General features: G+C 48.1%; 1 protein-coding gene across 1 annotated transcript in view; it reads right to left on the bottom strand.

The window, feature by feature from the left end:
- The window catches only part of Tmem131l (transmembrane 131 like), a 118,830-nt gene extending 108,041 nt beyond the window's left edge, over nucleotides 1-10,789 (bottom strand). The window contains exons 1-3 of the mRNA XM_041658848.1: nucleotides 10,614-10,789; nucleotides 9,941-10,011; nucleotides 2,906-2,949 (exon numbers count right to left, since the gene is read on the bottom strand). Coding sequence (XP_041514782.1) covers nucleotides 2,906-2,949; nucleotides 9,941-10,011; nucleotides 10,614-10,737 — 239 coding nt within the window. The 5' untranslated portion in view covers nucleotides 10,738-10,789. The remainder of the gene's footprint in view (nucleotides 1-2,905; nucleotides 2,950-9,940; nucleotides 10,012-10,613) is intronic.
- Nucleotides 10,790-17,117: the final 6,328 nt, after the last annotated feature.

Below are 17,117 nucleotides of genomic sequence, written 5' to 3'. Positions count from 1 at the left end.
TGGAGTCACCCAGGTTTGCTCCCTCTCATCAGAATCTCCCAAAGCAATCTCCTCTTCTCAGCAAAGGAGTAGATGGCTGCTGATATCTGAGAACACCCAGGAGGAAAGGAGGGATGGGGAGGCGAGAAGAAAGGCTTCAAATAGTGCCTTCCTGGCTTGCAACCAAACACAATTACGGAGCAGCCACAGAAGATGATGTCAAGATAACACAGACAGAGTCTTCACCAAGGCCAGTGGCGCTGAACAGCTTCCTCAGCTGAGGAGAGTGTGAGGAGAGGCCCCACAGCCAGAGTCAGCAGTGGTCAGGCAGCCTCGGCTGGTGCAACACTGACATTTTACCATCTAGATTTTTCTCTAGACAGGCAGATCCACGGCAGCACCAGTCATGCTTTCTCAAAGCCCAGACTGCGGTATGGCCAAGTTCATGTCTCTAGTCTCGAGTTGCCATAGACGTAGCTGCTCTAGGATATCTTGACAGAACGCACGGTGTCATTCATGAAATTATAAAAAAGTAATTAAGAGGTGTAAAACGATATGAATGGCTCCTCAATGAAGATTGAGTACGAATGGTACTAAAACAGAAGGACACACGGTGCTGGGCTGGGGGTCTCAGAGCTTAGTCACATGAATTACTAAATAAACAGGAGGGCCGCAAATCTACACAGAAAATTCTAACAACCTGGGTTGATGTAGCTTAATTCTACGTAATACATTTGCCCCCAGAGAACACGGTGTGAAGGAGGCGGTGAGATGAGCCCCGGCAGGGAGACAGACAGACAGATGGTGACCTGGTGACCCAAGTCATAATCAAAGGCGAGCTTAGCGGTGGTGGCTCACGCCTTTAACCCCAGCGCTCAGGAGGCAGAGGCAGCCCGGTCTACAGAGCGAGTTCCAGGACAGCCAAAGCTACAAAGAGAAACCCTGTCTAAAAAAAGAAAAGAAAAGAAAAGAAAAGAAAGGGTTTAGAATCCAAGGAGAAGCTGTTGCATGCGTACACCTTCCTTGCCGTGACAAGACAGAAAAGCAGCCTGTCTTGTGGCCTTCTTCCCCATACTCTGGCCCATTCAAACAGAGAAAAGTTATCAGACAAGCTAAAATCCAAGGACATTATATACAAAATACCTGACCTCCTCACAAAACCATCAAAATTTAGGAAAGTGATCAATGGAAAATAACCCAAGCCCAGGGAAACATGACTACTAAACCTTCACATGTGACCCGGGACCTACAGACGAGAAGCCCACGATCATACTCAAAAGCAGAGAATCCTTTCCGGGTGAGGGACTTTGGAACTGCCTTAAAGAATGCATAGGAGGGCTGGAGAGATGGCTCAGAGGTTAGGAGCGCTGACTACTCTTCCAGAGGTCCTGAGTTCAATTCCCAGCAACCACATGGTGGCTCACAGCCATCTATGATGAGATCTGGTGCCCTCTTCTGGCATGCAAGCATACATGGAAGAAATGTTGTATACATGATAAATAAATAAATCTTTAAAAAAAAAAAAGAATGCATAGGATTAAAATCAAGGAATCAGTCTCCATGCACACATGTGATGTAAGTGGCTAAACAACCAACTCGCTAAATCCCACAGAGAAGAACGGCAGACAGTCTGCGAAGAAGACGCTGAAGGCCAATTGAAGACACGGCCCTGGAGGGTATTAGGAAAACACTAACGACGTCTAAACAAAGAAGAGAGCTTGGTCCACAGTAGGACAGCAATGCTGCCTTCACAGCAATAAATGTACCAGAGCTTTAGACGAGGCTAGCATGACAACAGGGTGTGCTGGGTGACAATCATGCAAGGCCTCTCTCTGGACCTCTGTCATTCTCTTGTAAATCTTTATTCTAAAGCAAGTCTCCATGGTTTTGGGCTTTGCCTTTGGTTTCCTAAGACATGGTCTTATGTAGGTCAAGAGGGCTTCAAACTGACGGTGTTGCCAAGGATGACCTTGAACTCCCAATCCTCCTGCTTCTACCTCCCAAGCAAGCACTAGGGCTACAGGCAAATCTACCACACCCGTTCAAACATTTAATTTTAAATCACAAGCTATTGGACGGGCTTGAGGAAGTTTTTAAAATCAACTGAGCAATGACAGTTCTGCCCTAGGTAAGTCAGTGAATACTTCATACATGGAGTCAGTGACCAGTCACCCATCACGTAACACTGAGGGAATTCTTAGAGCTCCACACTCTGCATTCTAGAAACAGACACAAAGAAGGTCTCTAACAGGAGCCTTCCACCTAGGTCATGATATTATCTTCACACATCAGGAACAATCTCAATTCTGAAGAGTGGAACAGACAAAATAAACAAAAGGAAAAAACAGGTTAAAAAGCAAAGCAGCTGGGAGCAAAATAACAGCACAGTACTGGAATAACGGCCACCAGCACCATGAAGTACAGTCCAGGATGATCCAGCTGTGAGCCATGGGCTACTGAGGCTGACCTGAAGGGGAAGGCGTTTCTTAGGAAACAGAGAAGTCCTAAGGCTGTGTGTGTGTATGTGCACAACCAGGAACACACAGAACAGCAGGAAAAAGTCTTTTTACTGACGGACGCTACATACAACAAGGCAATGCGGGACTTGTTTGGTATGCTCTCCTTAGCACTGGGCACAGAGTCTGACCTCGACAGAGGTTTCTAAACAAAAAGGCAGACATAAATACACCCCAGGAAAAACAAGGCTAAGGTGTGGAAAACAAGGGAATATTGACAACAGTTTTTTGTATCATTTTAAAACAAAATCAGATTAAATTACTGGAGAACGTAGAGTCCACTGAGGTCAAAGAGAAAGGTATGTTACAAAGAACAGTAAACACATATACAGAGAGAGACATGTAGAGACCAATACATCCAGTGACGTAGGGATGCCCAGCAGGCAACGATCTGTCCCCTCTCTGCTTACCTCTGTTCTTGAGAAGGCTCCTCCAAGTCCTCTTCAGAGTCACCCTGGAGTGAAAGAACACACATTAGCAACTGTCTCAAAGAAACACAGTCCCCAACGGTGCGACGCTGAGCAGCAGTGAATAACTAAAGTGACCCAGCCATCAGTGGAGATTTACAACGGTGTCATACAGGGGGGCAGTGGTTAAAAGTGCTTACTCATCTTCCAGAAGACCCAAATTTGGGTCCCAACACCAACATCAGTCAACCAACAAGTACCTGTAACTCTACCTCCTGGGGGGAAAAAATCCCTCTTCTGGCCTCTGTGGGCACCACACACAGACACACACAAAAATCTTTTTGTTTAATGATGTCATAATGGCAATATAAAGCCATAGGTTGGCAACTGGTCTCTCAGACACTCACGGTAAGTAAATAAGGCTTAGAACATAGCCTGAACATAATTCCAAAACACTTCAAGAGCCTTTTTTAACATTTTAAGTCTAATCATATAAGACAGTAGTCAAAATAATAAGATCTAATAATAAAATCTCTAAGTATAGAAAACATTATTTAGCTGAGCATGGTGGCCTAGTCCGAGCACTAGAGAGGCAGAAGTAGGTGGAGTTAAGAGACCAGCATGGTGTACATAAAGAGTTCAAGGCCAGTCAGACTGCACAGTGAGATCCTGTCTCAAAAATAAAAAAGTAATTTAAAGACAAAAAAGACACTGTATAGCTCATTGTATATTATATTGTATATTCTATATTAATATTGTATATTCTATATTAATTACATATTAATATAGAATACACTATGACATCAATAAAAAGGCCACTAATTTTGTAAATTAAGCAAACATCCCCTTCAAATACTATTCTGTGTATTTCAGGAGGAAACACGAGCAGGGTGGACAAAGAAAAGCCAAGGCCAACTAAGCCCTGCAGTGCCCAGCCCACATTAACCCTGGAGGCATTACGCGGCCAGGCTTCACCTCTGTTTGGAGCTCTGGACATCCTGACTCTCCAGCTTCTCTCTCCAGTTCCTCTACTCCCAGTGCCGCTAACCCTCCAGTCCCTGTCTCTGGTCCTCGCGGCCCAGGGTCCCTTCACTACAGCTTCAGTGTACTGGGTGTGGAGAGATGGCAGTGGCTAAGAGCCATTACTGTCTTCCAGAGGGCTTGGGGTTGAGTTCCCACATCAGACAGTTCATAAAATCTTCAACATGTTAACACAGACTGAGAGGACAAGGCCAGACCGCTCTTCTGTCCCTCTCACTGCAGATATCCCATCCGCGCCCACCGTTCTCTCGCTTCCCAGCCAAGCTCTGGTCCACACAGCACCAAGCCTAGCAGCCGCAGGAAGGACACTGCAAGCACGCGCACTGCTTACAACACGGTCTTACTTCCAGACGTACACCGTCTCGAGCTCCACTCCCAGGTGAACATACATCCCAATGTCAGCAGTGCCTATAGAGAAGCTCCAGCTGGTTTTATTTAAAACCAGACACACACACACACACACACACACACACACACACACCGGACTTCTGCTGAAGGCACCATCACAAAGCCAGACCCCTAGGCAAAACCTTTACTGGTCCCCTCTCTCCACCGCCAACTGGAAATTCAGATCTGCACATTCTCCCCTGTCCTGCCCACTGGCCCACCACCAATATCCCCAAGGCTTGTTTTACAGGGGTGATATACAGGGCTTTGTGTTATGCTTACAGGCTCACCTCCGTTCCATCCTACAAACATCACTGCGATACCCATCTTGGTCCACATCACTCCTTACCACCCATCATACGCCTAGCTTCCAGTGTCCCTGCTCGGATGACCCAAAGGCTGAGGAGAGAAGATGGAGAGTTCCCAGGCCAGCCTGGACTAACAGTGAGACCCTGTCTCAAAAACCAGAAGGTGCTGCAGAAGTTCCCAGTGTTCATGGGACTACTCCAAACTCTTTCAGGACTACGCTGGACTGACTACGCTGGACTACTCAGGGGGCTGGGTCCCTTCTGGCCTTAGGTCTCAAGTGACCCCTCGGGAGACACTGGCCTCTTCTCTCTGTTCTTAACTGTCAGCACTCAAAAGCTGTCCCAGGCATTACCAGCTTTCTCTCCTCAACAAAACCGAGCTCTCAAAGAACAAGACCAAATCCTCTATTCCTACCCACCCCAGTGCCCCAGAGCCCTTCCACTGGCCATTGCCATCCCATGCTGCTTTCAAGAGCTCAAGTATCTTTTCAAAGTGGCATCCATGGATGGCTTCAACTAAAATTTTCCCATCACTGCCTCTCCCTGTCTGCGTACAACATGCGTGCCCTTCAGACAGACCGCATGGCTTAGATTTTGTGTGTCTCTCACCATCCATGTGCCTTTGTATAAATGGCAGGGTCCACGCGGCAGGTGTTTGGGTTTACTGTACCACCATCTGCACCTGAAACTGTGTTTGGCCAGCAGGCTTCGTACAACCCAGCTGTCTCTTAGATTCTAATAGTCCTTGGTATTTTCTGAAAACTCACAAAACAGAACTTGTATTTCCCTCCAACACGGGCACCATGATCACCACCACACAGTGCTCAGAGAGCACTGAGACACAACACAGCCAAAAAAGCTCAGGCTCGAGAGCTAACCGCTTCCTAGGTTCAAACCCTCCCTGCTACATCTTCTGCTTGTTTGTTGCTGGACACAGTTTCTCTGTGTAACCTTGGCTGTCCTGGAGCTCGCTCTGTAGATCAGGCTGGCCTCCAAATCACAGAGATCCACCTGCCTCTGCCTCCTGGGATTAAAGGCCCGGGCCAATACTTCCCAGCACTTTTTTTTTCTTTCCGTTTTCTGCTACTTTGTTATTGCAGCGAGTGACTTACTTAGCTGTACAGTACCTCACTGTCTTCAGCTATAAAATCAGGCAACAATGCCTCACACTCTGTAGGGTATGAATATAAAGATGATGCTGATAGTTCTCAACCCATGTTAGTTATTATTTTTCAATGTTCACAGTAAGCCAAAAATAAACATCTATGACAAAAAGATTTCCAAATACTAGTTAATGATTCACTGACCAGAGTTCCATGCTATTACATAATAATGTACCTGAGATTAAAACAAACAGATGTTCACTATCTTGTTTCTGGTTTCACTTTCTACCAATTTCTATTATCCATACCCCCAATCTTAGATGGGGAAATCAAGAAGACATGGTATTTTTAAAGATCAGATCTTCTTTATCTAAGTCAGAGAGGTTCAACGGTGCCGTGCCAATGCTTGGCGTCTGCATCAGGGTCCCAAGTCGGGCTGGCCCGCCCATCCCACCAGGCCCCATATGAGGTCCAGCATCTCCATTTCCACTCTGTGGTGTTCAGGAGTGATTCCAGGCAGACTGGGAACCAACAGGACACAACAACAGGGCAATGAACACTCAGGCATTTCATCTGTAATCTTCAGGATTGAGTAACTTCATCAATAAGACAGTGGAGCCAGACATCATGGTGGCCACTGAACTCCCACTACATAGGGAATATGGTGGCCACAGCAGCGCTCTCAAACCTCAGCAGCCCAGACTACGTATAGGAACCCAGCTGAGACAACATGGCACACACAAGCAAAGAAAAGTCAAATGGGACAGGAGATGCAGAAGGGAGATGATGGTGACAGCAGGAAACCCAAGAGTCACAAAGGACCTAGCCCTACGGTGCCTCCGTGCCACAGTCAACATCCATGGTTCACACCACAGACGACGCACTGGGCTCAGCGGGTCCCAAAGGAGGGACAGGAAAGAGACCCAAAGGCCAGAGCAGATCAAGGGAGCACCACCCTCCATACACACGGACCACAAAGCTTGCTATCTTACACAAATGCGGCTGCCACCAGACAGCCCATGAAAAGACAAGCATGGCTTCTGTACCATCAGGTACTGCATCATCAGAGAACGGGGGAAGATCTGTAACTCTAACAATAAAGCCTCTCATTATGACTGATAATTTTCTGTGTTACTATTCCAAACAATGTCCTAACAGGAGACTATATAATAAAAATATGTAAATAGGGGTGGGGGCATAATCCATTGCCACTCTCGGGAGACAGACACCCCCACACGAACAACATCCATATCAGCCTAACCACAGAGTCCACCACAGTGGGTTATCTGCCCTGGTGCAGCCCCTTCAGCAAGGGAAAGTGTTTGCGTTTTCCAGTGACGGAGCTTATGAGTTGGCTAAGAAACCACTAAAATGACAAGCTACCAGGATCACCGAGGTCAAAGAAGGTCATCCTCAGGAGCTCCTCTGAACTTAGTATAAAAATACCCTGCTCTGCACGTGAGAAAACTGGTAATGGAGATACGGTATGCTGGGCCCAGATACAGCCCAGTGACTAGAACACGTGTGTAGCCCGTGAAAGGCCCTGGGTTCCATCTCCAGCAGCAGCAGCAACAACAAAAGTGAATTAACAGGCTAAATAGTGGGAGGATTCATACCTAAACACTTAAAGACAAGAGGGTCTGGCAGCTTGTAACAATTACTAATGATGAGCAACAAGTTCTTAGTCACTTAGAGTCCCATAAGAAAAAGTTAAAAGGAAAAAAAACCACTTCTGTAGATAATCAGTATTGGTAGATCCTCGAGCACAACTTGATGTTCAGCTCTCATTGATAACTCTGAGGTTCCATAGGCCTTTCTTAGACTTCCTGGAGAACCTGAAAATATTCTCCAGTCTCTTATGACATACACAAGGAAACCTTCTGAAAGTAATTCTAAATTCCTTGAAAAGAATCTCTTCCAAATGACCTTCTTCAGAACACTCTGCATCTAAGACGCACGCACGGCTCATCCCTGCCCAGGCTGATGCCCAGTGGTACAGTGTCTAAAGGGCACGCATAGAGAGATGACAGATGCAGAAAACTATACATACTAGTCTCACTTCCGCCATAGCATGCATTAAAGTACCTTAGCTATCAAGGTCTCTATGGTGAGCATTCGGGTATGACAACTTCTCAACCGTAACCATTTTTACAAACTACACTATGCACGTGAAGTAAAGATCAAGCCAGAAACTGGGCATTTCATAAAATAACTCTTGAGCCTATAAATGAAGTCATGTTACCAAAGGCCTTGGCATTTCCATTTCGGGGCCACAAAGAATATATCTTTCACGAAGGCAGAAACAATGTCTATCATTTATTTTCTGTTTGGGCTGGCCTCCATCATGACCCACTGAAGGCTTGGAGGCGTCACTCGAGCTACAATGCAAAGGCTCATCTGTGCATCTTAACCAGGGAAACCCTGCTTCCCGGGAACACTGTGAGACGTTCTCATTGGGTAAAACTGGTGGTTGGAGCCAGGTCCAAGGGAAGACACACAGTCCTGTAGCTCCAGCTAACTCAGGGTTGAAACAGGAGGATGGCTTGAGTGAGGGGATCTGAGGCAACACTGCAAGGCCTTATTTTAAAATAATAATAAAAAAAGAATAAAAACCCCCGCAGCAGGGAGAGGTACAATAACATGACATGAAAGTGCCACCAGCATCCAAGGAGCAGAGACCAGAACGATCTTCAGCATATGACCGTGAACAGTGAAGGCCCCCACCAGGAAGACCTCTCTGGCTCAAAGGTGGCTCATACCACCAATCAGCCACTGATATTCATGAATATAACTACTCAAAGTAAATGCTACCGAGTGTTTAGGGTGGTTTTCAGCTAAGGTTATGAATGAGTTTGAGTTTGGGTTTTGTTCTGTTGTTGTTGTTGTTGTTGTTGGTGGTGGTGGTGGTGTTGGTGGTGGTGTTGGTGGTGGTGTTGGTGGTGGTGGTGTTGGTGGTGGTGGTGTTGGTGTTGTTGTTGTTGGTGGTGGTGGTGGTGGTGGTACCCCACACATAACACTTTTCAAAGCAGATGTATGATTTAGAATGGAGCGTAAAAAAAAAAATCCATTTGGTAAACAAAGACTGCTTGCTGGTGGGGCTTCTTCTCCAAAGGTGGCTCTCCTGCAGCCTGCTGGCCTCCAGAAAAGATCTAGGAAATTGTCTTCTAAAAAAGAAAAAAAGAAAAAAAAAAAAAAAGAAACCCACCTCTCTCTGCCTGTCAGTTATTAATCATTATCCCTGGCCAAATGAATATTCCAAGTTTCTCAAAACCACTGCCATCAACGCTTCACATCAGAAGAAAGGTAAACCTGGAGAGGTCAAGAAGTTACAGCTCACGGCCCTGATTTTGATGCTGCCACCAGCATGGGAAGTAATAAACACTTTGAAATTTACCATATGCAAGTTAATATTCTCTTATCATTCAACACCCCTTCCATCCCCAATGCATTTTGGGTCTCTGCAGCACTACTGGTGAAAAAAGTCTTCAAAATTATGTTTAAATGGGCATCTTTTGCAAGTCAGTGGGAATTTCTTGCATAATTCAAACATTCTATGCAAGACAAAAGCTTTGCAATATCCATTGCAGTCTGAAGCCCTCTATGCTACAGATTCCCCCAATAAAACGACAGCAATTATTTTTCCACATGTAATCATTATCTCATGGGGGGGGGGTGAAAAAAACCTGAAATTCAGGTTCTTAAGTGGGTGTATTCTAACAGGAATAAAAGATACTTGGAGAAAATCCAAGATTATACGCCTTTAAAGTCACTTCTTCATCCCAAAGCTACTTAGGCTAATGGCGAGCATCACTCACCAACATTTATGAAATCAATATCTCCATTGTGTTCAACCCTGCAGCTACTTGCCATCCACACCACACCCGCTTGCCCAAACCCAAGTCCCCCGCCCACCCTGGACCATTAGAAGGCCAAAGAATCTGCCACTGATCGGGCACAAGGCTGTGCAACACCCAACCTGCTTCAAGTGGCCTGGGCACCCACCTTCTGACTCACAGCCTGTCACATGGCGCGGGAGGAGGCCGAAGGGCCACCGTTGCCAGGTGTTCAGGCTCCGCAAGACCGTTTATTTGCCTTGCAAAGTGACCCGAACGCTCCAGGGCGACAGGGAAAGGCCGGCTGCCTCCAGGCCTCTCCTCCCTCGCACGCCGGCACCCGCCCTGTCACCTGGTCCTCCTCACCTGAGTGGGCAGCAGGAGTTCCCCTTCCTCAGCCTGCCACAGCTCCACCACGTTCGGCAAGGGCTCAATCGCTGTACGGACACCAAAAAGCACACCGCGTTTGTAATGCACGGAAAAGAGACGCTTCCTGTTTCCTCGCCCGTCCCCCCGTGCCACCCGCCTGCCCCAAACAAGTCTGCTTCTCCTCTCTCCAGCGGAGGCCACCCCGAGGGGGTGAACCGAGGATGCAAAGACAATGTCCAGCCGGCGCCCCGGGGTCGAGGAGCTGAGGGCACGCAAGCATGGTGCGGACCTGGGGGCGAGGCCGCCTCACTAGGCACGGCGATCCCCAGGCCACCAGGCTGAGGGGAAACAAAGCTGCAGGAAGCCGGGCGCGGCGAGGCACCCGCGCGCCACACAAAGCGGGGGATGCGCCCGGGGCGCAGGGGCCCGCGCACAAAGGCTCCGGGACGCGCGCGGCTAGCGGTCCCCAAGCCCCGCGCTGCCCCGCTCCTGAGCCGGCCTAGGGCCGCCGAGGGGACGCTGCGGTCGCAGGGCTGCAGCAGCCCGTCTTCCCCCTCGCCGAGCCGCCCGGGGTCCCCTTCCTCCGCGATCCCTCACAGATTTCAACAGTTCCCTTAAAAGAAAGGGGGGGCGGGGCGGCGAGGACTGCCAGCCCCGACGGCGGGCTGACCTTGTCCCTGAGCCCCTCCCGGACGGCAGCAGGACAGCAGGACCTGGAAGACGCCCAGCAGAAGGTTCGCCGCAGCGGCCGTTCGGCGGTAGGCGCCGGGCTGCGGCCGCCGGAGCCCCGCCATGCTGGTGCTCGCCGCGCTCGCTCGCTCTCTCGCTCGCAGCGCTCTCCTTCTCTGGCTTGCTGGCGCCGCGGCCGCCTCGCCGCGCCCCGGGCCCGCCCCCGCGCCCCGGCCCCGCCCCCGCCTCCGGCCCCGCCCCCCGCCGGTGGTCCCGCCCCCGCAGCTGCTGGACCGCCGCTCGGCGGCCACGCTAGGCTGGCTCCGGAGCGAGTGTGCTCCGTCCGCCGACGGATGGGGGATGGAACGCGGCGGGCGGCAGCGCAGGGACGAGGACAATGCGAACGCTCGCGGCGCGGCGCGGCACGGCGTGGCGCGCAGCACGTGCCCCAGGACCCCTGGCAGCCCACGGGGAGAAGACGTTCTCCTGAATGCTCAGGGGCTTCTCTTTGTGGGTGACATCCCCGTCGCGGTCGTGGGGGACGGGGACGGTAACCCCGGGGGTGGGGTCCTGGGAATGAATGGTAGCCCCAGCGCAAGGCCTGGAACAGGATATTAGTGGAAATAATGCTGTGGTTGTCAGGAAACGCGAGTGCAGCCGCATAGCTGCTGCCAGTTCTGCAGCAAGGATATCCGGTGGCTGCGAGGTCTGTAATTTAGAATCAAAAGCTCTCCCAACACCCGAGAGGCTGACCTCAGCGCCGCGTGGCGGTAATGCGCTCGGCACCCTCTGTGGAGACCGTCCAAGTCCTGACAGGTGGGAGAGCTTCGTCGTCACTCAGGCCTTCAGAGACCCTACAAATGTCCCCACCTTCGGAATTAGACTGCAGAGCTGAGCCAGGCAACTCAATGGAGTGGAAGTGTATGGTGGTCGCCCGCCCATTTCCAACGTTAGTAAGCAGTGTGAGTCACACTTGGAAATATATTTTCTGCCCCTGTGTTTTAAGTTGATTTGCTGCGTGCAGCAGACGTAGCTCATATGAAATTCAGAGAGTGAGCTCTCCGGTATAAAGAAGGGACGCGATGGTGCACACCTGTCTGCTTACATTGATCTAATGTTTAATTGCTTCTGGGGCCTTCCAGTCTAGACTATGGGAAAATGTGGTCACATAGCAGGTCAGATGCTGGACAAGGACAAAACGAACGATGGACACTCGAGACTGTGAACCTAATCTCGCTGTCTGAATGTAACTCTAAATAAATGAGGTTAAACCACCCGATTTCTTTGCCAGGCTTAACATTTGATAAAAGGAAATGTCCGCATGAAAAAGTCCCCGTGCTGCCCACCTTGAGCAACTCCACGTGTGTCTTACTTTTTTCCTGGGTTGCCTGGAAACATGCCTAGCAAGGATCTCCTTGTCGCATCCCATTGTGATCTTTTCTCCTCCTCTGGGTTTATACTTGACTCCTGGACACTGAAATTACCTCACGGTGTTAAAGGGTCTCCAAAAAACCAAACCATATGCACTGGGCCGAGGGTGTAGCCTGGCTAGCACACGGGCTCTGGGTTTAACCTACAGTGCCACAAAAACAGCACTTGTGCAGTTCACACTTGTTTTCATTTGGTTTCCAAGTTCCCTCACAGGCCTATTTATTTACCGTATGTTAATTCTAAATCTCCTGTGCTAAGGAAGCAAGCACACCCTGACAGCAGGCTTGATTTGAAAGTCACAATGTAAAATTCCACCAACTTTTAAATTACCTCTTTACTAATAAAGCCCCACACTAACACGTTCCACACCATCAAAGGAGAATTATTTAAGACGGAGGAATATTGCTGCCGGCTCCATCTGAGTGTGCTCTCATTTATTCTCCTACCGAAGGCTTTCCGGGGCAGCCTGATATTTTCACATTGGAGTCTTTCTAAAGTTGACCGTTGCTCACCAAGCCAACAGCGTGTATCTGCAGCACCATGGGGCTGGGTAGGATACAGGACCACACAGCTGTCTTCTTAGATAAATCGGACCCACTTAGCCTTCTCTGGAGGTATGGCTCATGCTGACTCACGAGCAACAGGAAAGTTATAACTCATTAAGCAGCTTCCGTGTTTTAAAATTCTTCTCCAAAGATGACACCTGGGCATTTGTGCTATGTTTCTGCTAACCCCCTTTGTCAACGGTAGTCACAGACGATTAGAACTGAGAATCTGAGAAAAAACTTTATTTTTTTAAATTTAACTTCGAGGGTCTTTTTTTCTTCAGTTAAATCTACATCATAACCTAGAAACAAAACAGAGCGGAAAACAGTAACAACAGAAAACCCACCCTTATTGCTGCCTGATGGCCCAGGCCTACCAATTCCTAGACACGGTAAGGCATAAAGAGCTCTCAAGGCCATCCTGGGGCCACAGAGTTCATGCAAAGACGGCCCAGGTGATTTTGATTTTGTGAGACAGACTTTGTCTCAAAAGGAAAAAGGAAAAGCAGGCTGGGGACGTAGCTCAGCGGCAGAGCCCTCGCCTCAGCCACAAGACCCTGGCTTTAATCCCCAGCAACGTGAAACTACAACAAAATCAATTCTGATTTGGAAATATCAGTGATATTAACAAGGTTTTTAAACCCTTTAAAATTAAGTGCAGATGAAAACCAAGTTTATACACACATATCTCAACACACCCTGATAAAGTGGCTCACATGGTAACCCCTATCACCCTAACCTCTAACTAAGATGATCAGACAGGCCTGCTCAGAGAGTGGCTGTGAAGATGGATGAGTAAGGCACGGTGAACATCTGCCAGGAGGTGCCCAGGAAATGCTAGAAACCATGTTGCTATTTATTCCCAGTGTGGAGGCATAGCACACCTATAATGTGCTAAATTTGATATAAACACTTCAAACGCATGGATTACCGATTATCTTATCATTTATCATCCAAACATTGGGAAAGTTCATGCACGTGCAGCAGCCTTCTGCTGACCCATCTGTCCAGCAGTGTTAGCCCTACCCTAAGGGAACGAGACCAAGAGCTTCACTGTACCACCCCCACTGCCATTGGGATCCAAGTTTCCACTCTGGCTAGAAGGAAATGTCCACATCAGGGAGGGAACTTACTCCTGAGGTGCAAACTGCCCCCTTGACAGTGTCGGAACTTACTCCTGGGATGCAAACTGCCCCCTTGACAATGTCGGAACCTACTCCTGGGATGCAAACTGCCCCCTTGACAATGTCGGAACCTACTCCTGGGATGCAAACTGCCCCCTTGACAGTGTAGGAACCTATTCCTGGGATGCAAACTGCCCCCTTGACTCAAAGGCACTGTTTTTACAAAGACTTTTCCAGCGTTATTTTTATTGTTTTTTTTTTTTTTCTTTTCAAGACAGGGTTTGTTTCTCTGTGTAGCCCTGGCTGTCCTGGGCCTCACTCTGTAGACTGCGCTGGCCTCAGAACTCAGAGAGACAGGCCTGCCTCTGCCTCCTGAGTACTGAGGTTAAAGGCGTGCACCACGATGCCCAGCTAGAATTGTTTATACAGTTATTTATCTGTGTGGGTGTATGTGTGCATGCTACACACGTGGAGGTTAGAAGATAACCACAGGGCCATTCTTCCCACCACATGGGCTCTAGAACTCGAACTATGGGCCACGGGGCCATCAGGCTGAGAGGCAGCCATCTTTGCCCGCTGAACCACCTTGCAATAACCTTGCCCCAATCACCTCCTGAAGCCTCCAGGCTGTCCTTCAGGAAGGTCCTCACTGGATGCAAAAACTAGGTATTTCCTGGGTTTCTAGATTGTTAGGAATACGTTTCTTTCTTTATAAATTACCCCGCCTGCAGTACTAGGTGGGAAGAGTAAAGAACAAAATAAGACATTATGCAATTTTCTTGACAGGCTCTTCCTCCCCTGCCCAACCTTTAAATCTGTACACCCTTCATGTCCCTCCTATTGGACGCGCACAGCCCTGGGTCGCTACTGCCTATGGGATGAGTCTACAGATGTCAGGCCAACTAGAAGTCCCACACTTAATGCTGCCACCTGCTTCCCATCCATAGCCCATTGTATTGTAAGCCTCGCAAACCTTACATGTCTCAAATTCTCAATTCCATCTGTCCAAATTCATTACTCCCTAGCCTTCCTAAGTTCAAGTTAATGGTTCCACCTAGTTCTTGAGCCAAAGGCCAAGAATCATATTTAATTCCTTTCCTTTATATCTTTTAAATTTATCAAAAAAAAATCATGTGTCCACTTTCAAAATGTTTCCCATCCCTCTTCCCCACTCTCTCATGCAGGGGCCTGTAAGGTCTTTCACTGATCTCTGCTCCTACCCATGCTCCTTAAACCTCAGTCGTACCAGAACCAGAATGGCCAATTCAAAATAGAGCTCATGCTACATGTAAAACTCTCCAGTAGCTTCCTGTAGTAGAAACAATTGATATTCAAGTAAAATCATTCTGTAAGAACTATGAGAGATCTATCCCTGCCTACCTTCTGACCACTTCTCCTAGCTTTTCCAGTAACCAGTGGTCTTCGTGTTCTGCGAGCCCACCAGAACTGAGTCCATCTCCGGATCTTTGTACTTTCTGTCTTTTTCTAATTTTTTTTTTATTATTATACTTTAGTTTATCCCTGGCTGGCCTGGAACTTACTATTTGGATCAGCCTGACCTCAAATCCAGAACGATCCAGCAGTCAGTTCTCTTTCCACCATGTGGGTGCCCAGGGAACAAACATAGGTTATCAGTCTTGGAAGCAAGCACCTTTTCCTGAGGGGCCCTCTGAGCAGCCCCCACTTTCCTCCTCCTCCTTTACTGAAATCCTTTGTCCTGACTGTCGCCTCTGACTCTTGCAACCCATCCCTTATGAAGTGCTGCTGTTTGCTTGTACAGGGAGTGACCACACTGAGCCCTAGTTCAAGGATGCCTGAACCAAGGACAGCATCTCATTCTACAGACTGACTCACTGACCAGTGGCCGAACCATGTGGCCAGGAACTATCTCCTACAAGAGGAAGACCTTCTTCTAATCTGTTGTTGGAAACTTTTGGTACCTACATGTCTTGTAGAATTCAGAAGAACTTGACAGAACTAGCTATGTGACCCTTATTTTATTTAGAAACGACAGATGGAAGGGGAAACAACCTTCAAACCATACCTCTTACTCATCCTACCATCCTGTCTCTTGAGAAAAAAAGAGATAAGAACATAAACTGGAAACCTACTTTTTTTAAGATCAGGTTTTACTTCTACTTGATAAAGGATATTTGTCGTAAATTTAGAAGACCCTATGAAGACCCAGCTATAGTTGTGAAGCTTACGAAACAAGCTGCACCTAGCTAAACACTGGCCCATTCACGTGCCATTCCAGTGATAAATTATAGGCAACGTAAAACTCAGTAAAAATCTGTCATACATTTATTTTGAGTCTCCACTCATCTGAACATATAGGCCTGGCCCCTCAATGGACCTTTGTATGTTCTGGCTGATGGCCTACTGAGATAGTCGTCTGTATAAGCCACTAAGATAGAAAAGGCATTAACTTAACTAGTTTCACTTTGTGATCAACATTATCTACTTGGGGAATCAAAATGTATAGATTCCCCACTGCCATCCTTGCTTGTTTTTCTCCCTTATTCTTGGAAAAGATAAAGTGCCCAAGAGCAGCAAGAAAATGGAAGCAATATCTTGGTAAGATGGTCTCAGGGAAACTATTGCTCCAGATCCTACATAAACTAAAGGTGAGATCTAGCCCTGCTGTGGGAAGCAGAGGTGCTACCCACTCTTTCAACTCTATCACCATTTAAACTTTAAGGCCAAGAACTCAGCCGCTGCTCTGAGAAATGATGATAGGAATCCTCCTGAAGCATTTATGATGTCCTATGCCCTGCCATAAGCACTCCCAATAACCCCCATGGGATGTAGACTCTCCTGTTATTCCATTTTTCACACGGGGAAATGGATGTCTTCGTCCCTTCAGGGTGCTCTATCAGAACACTTGAAGGGTGGTTTAAAAATGGCATAGATTGGTTCCCTGGGATGCTGGGGAGAGGAGTCAACATTGATCCAGTCTGGTGAAGGCCAGAGGATGCTCTCCAGGGCTCTGACCAGGCACTAACCCCTTTCATTAGTATTCCTCCCCTGTGTTAATGATTTTCTCACCACTGTGACAGCTCTGACAGACTCCAGCTCCTAAGGCTCCACAACCTCCCAAACAGCAGCACTGCCTGGGGACCTACACAGGAGCCTTGGGGGCATTTCATATCCAATCATAACAACCCTCGGGACCTAATCACCTCTCAAAGGGGCCACCGCCTAGCACTACCACAAGTGAATGAGAGGAGGCACTAACATTGGGCTCACGGCACAGATAAGAAAGCTGTCTTAAGTCAGTAAGAGCAGAACTAGAACTCAGAACAAGTTCTTCATGGATGCTTTTGGACATCCTCAAGGGAGTAGATGGTTAATGTGGCCACTGTTGGACAGTGACCGCTTGAATATGTGTCACCAGAGGAGGCC

This window comes from Microtus oregoni, unplaced genomic scaffold (assembly GCF_018167655.1).
Source record: "Microtus oregoni isolate MIOR12 unplaced genomic scaffold, Mior012 000010F_ref0000083, whole genome shotgun sequence".
Lineage (NCBI taxonomy): Eukaryota > Metazoa > Chordata > Mammalia > Rodentia > Cricetidae > Microtus > Microtus oregoni.
This window is presented reverse-complemented; position numbering and strand designations above follow the sequence as displayed.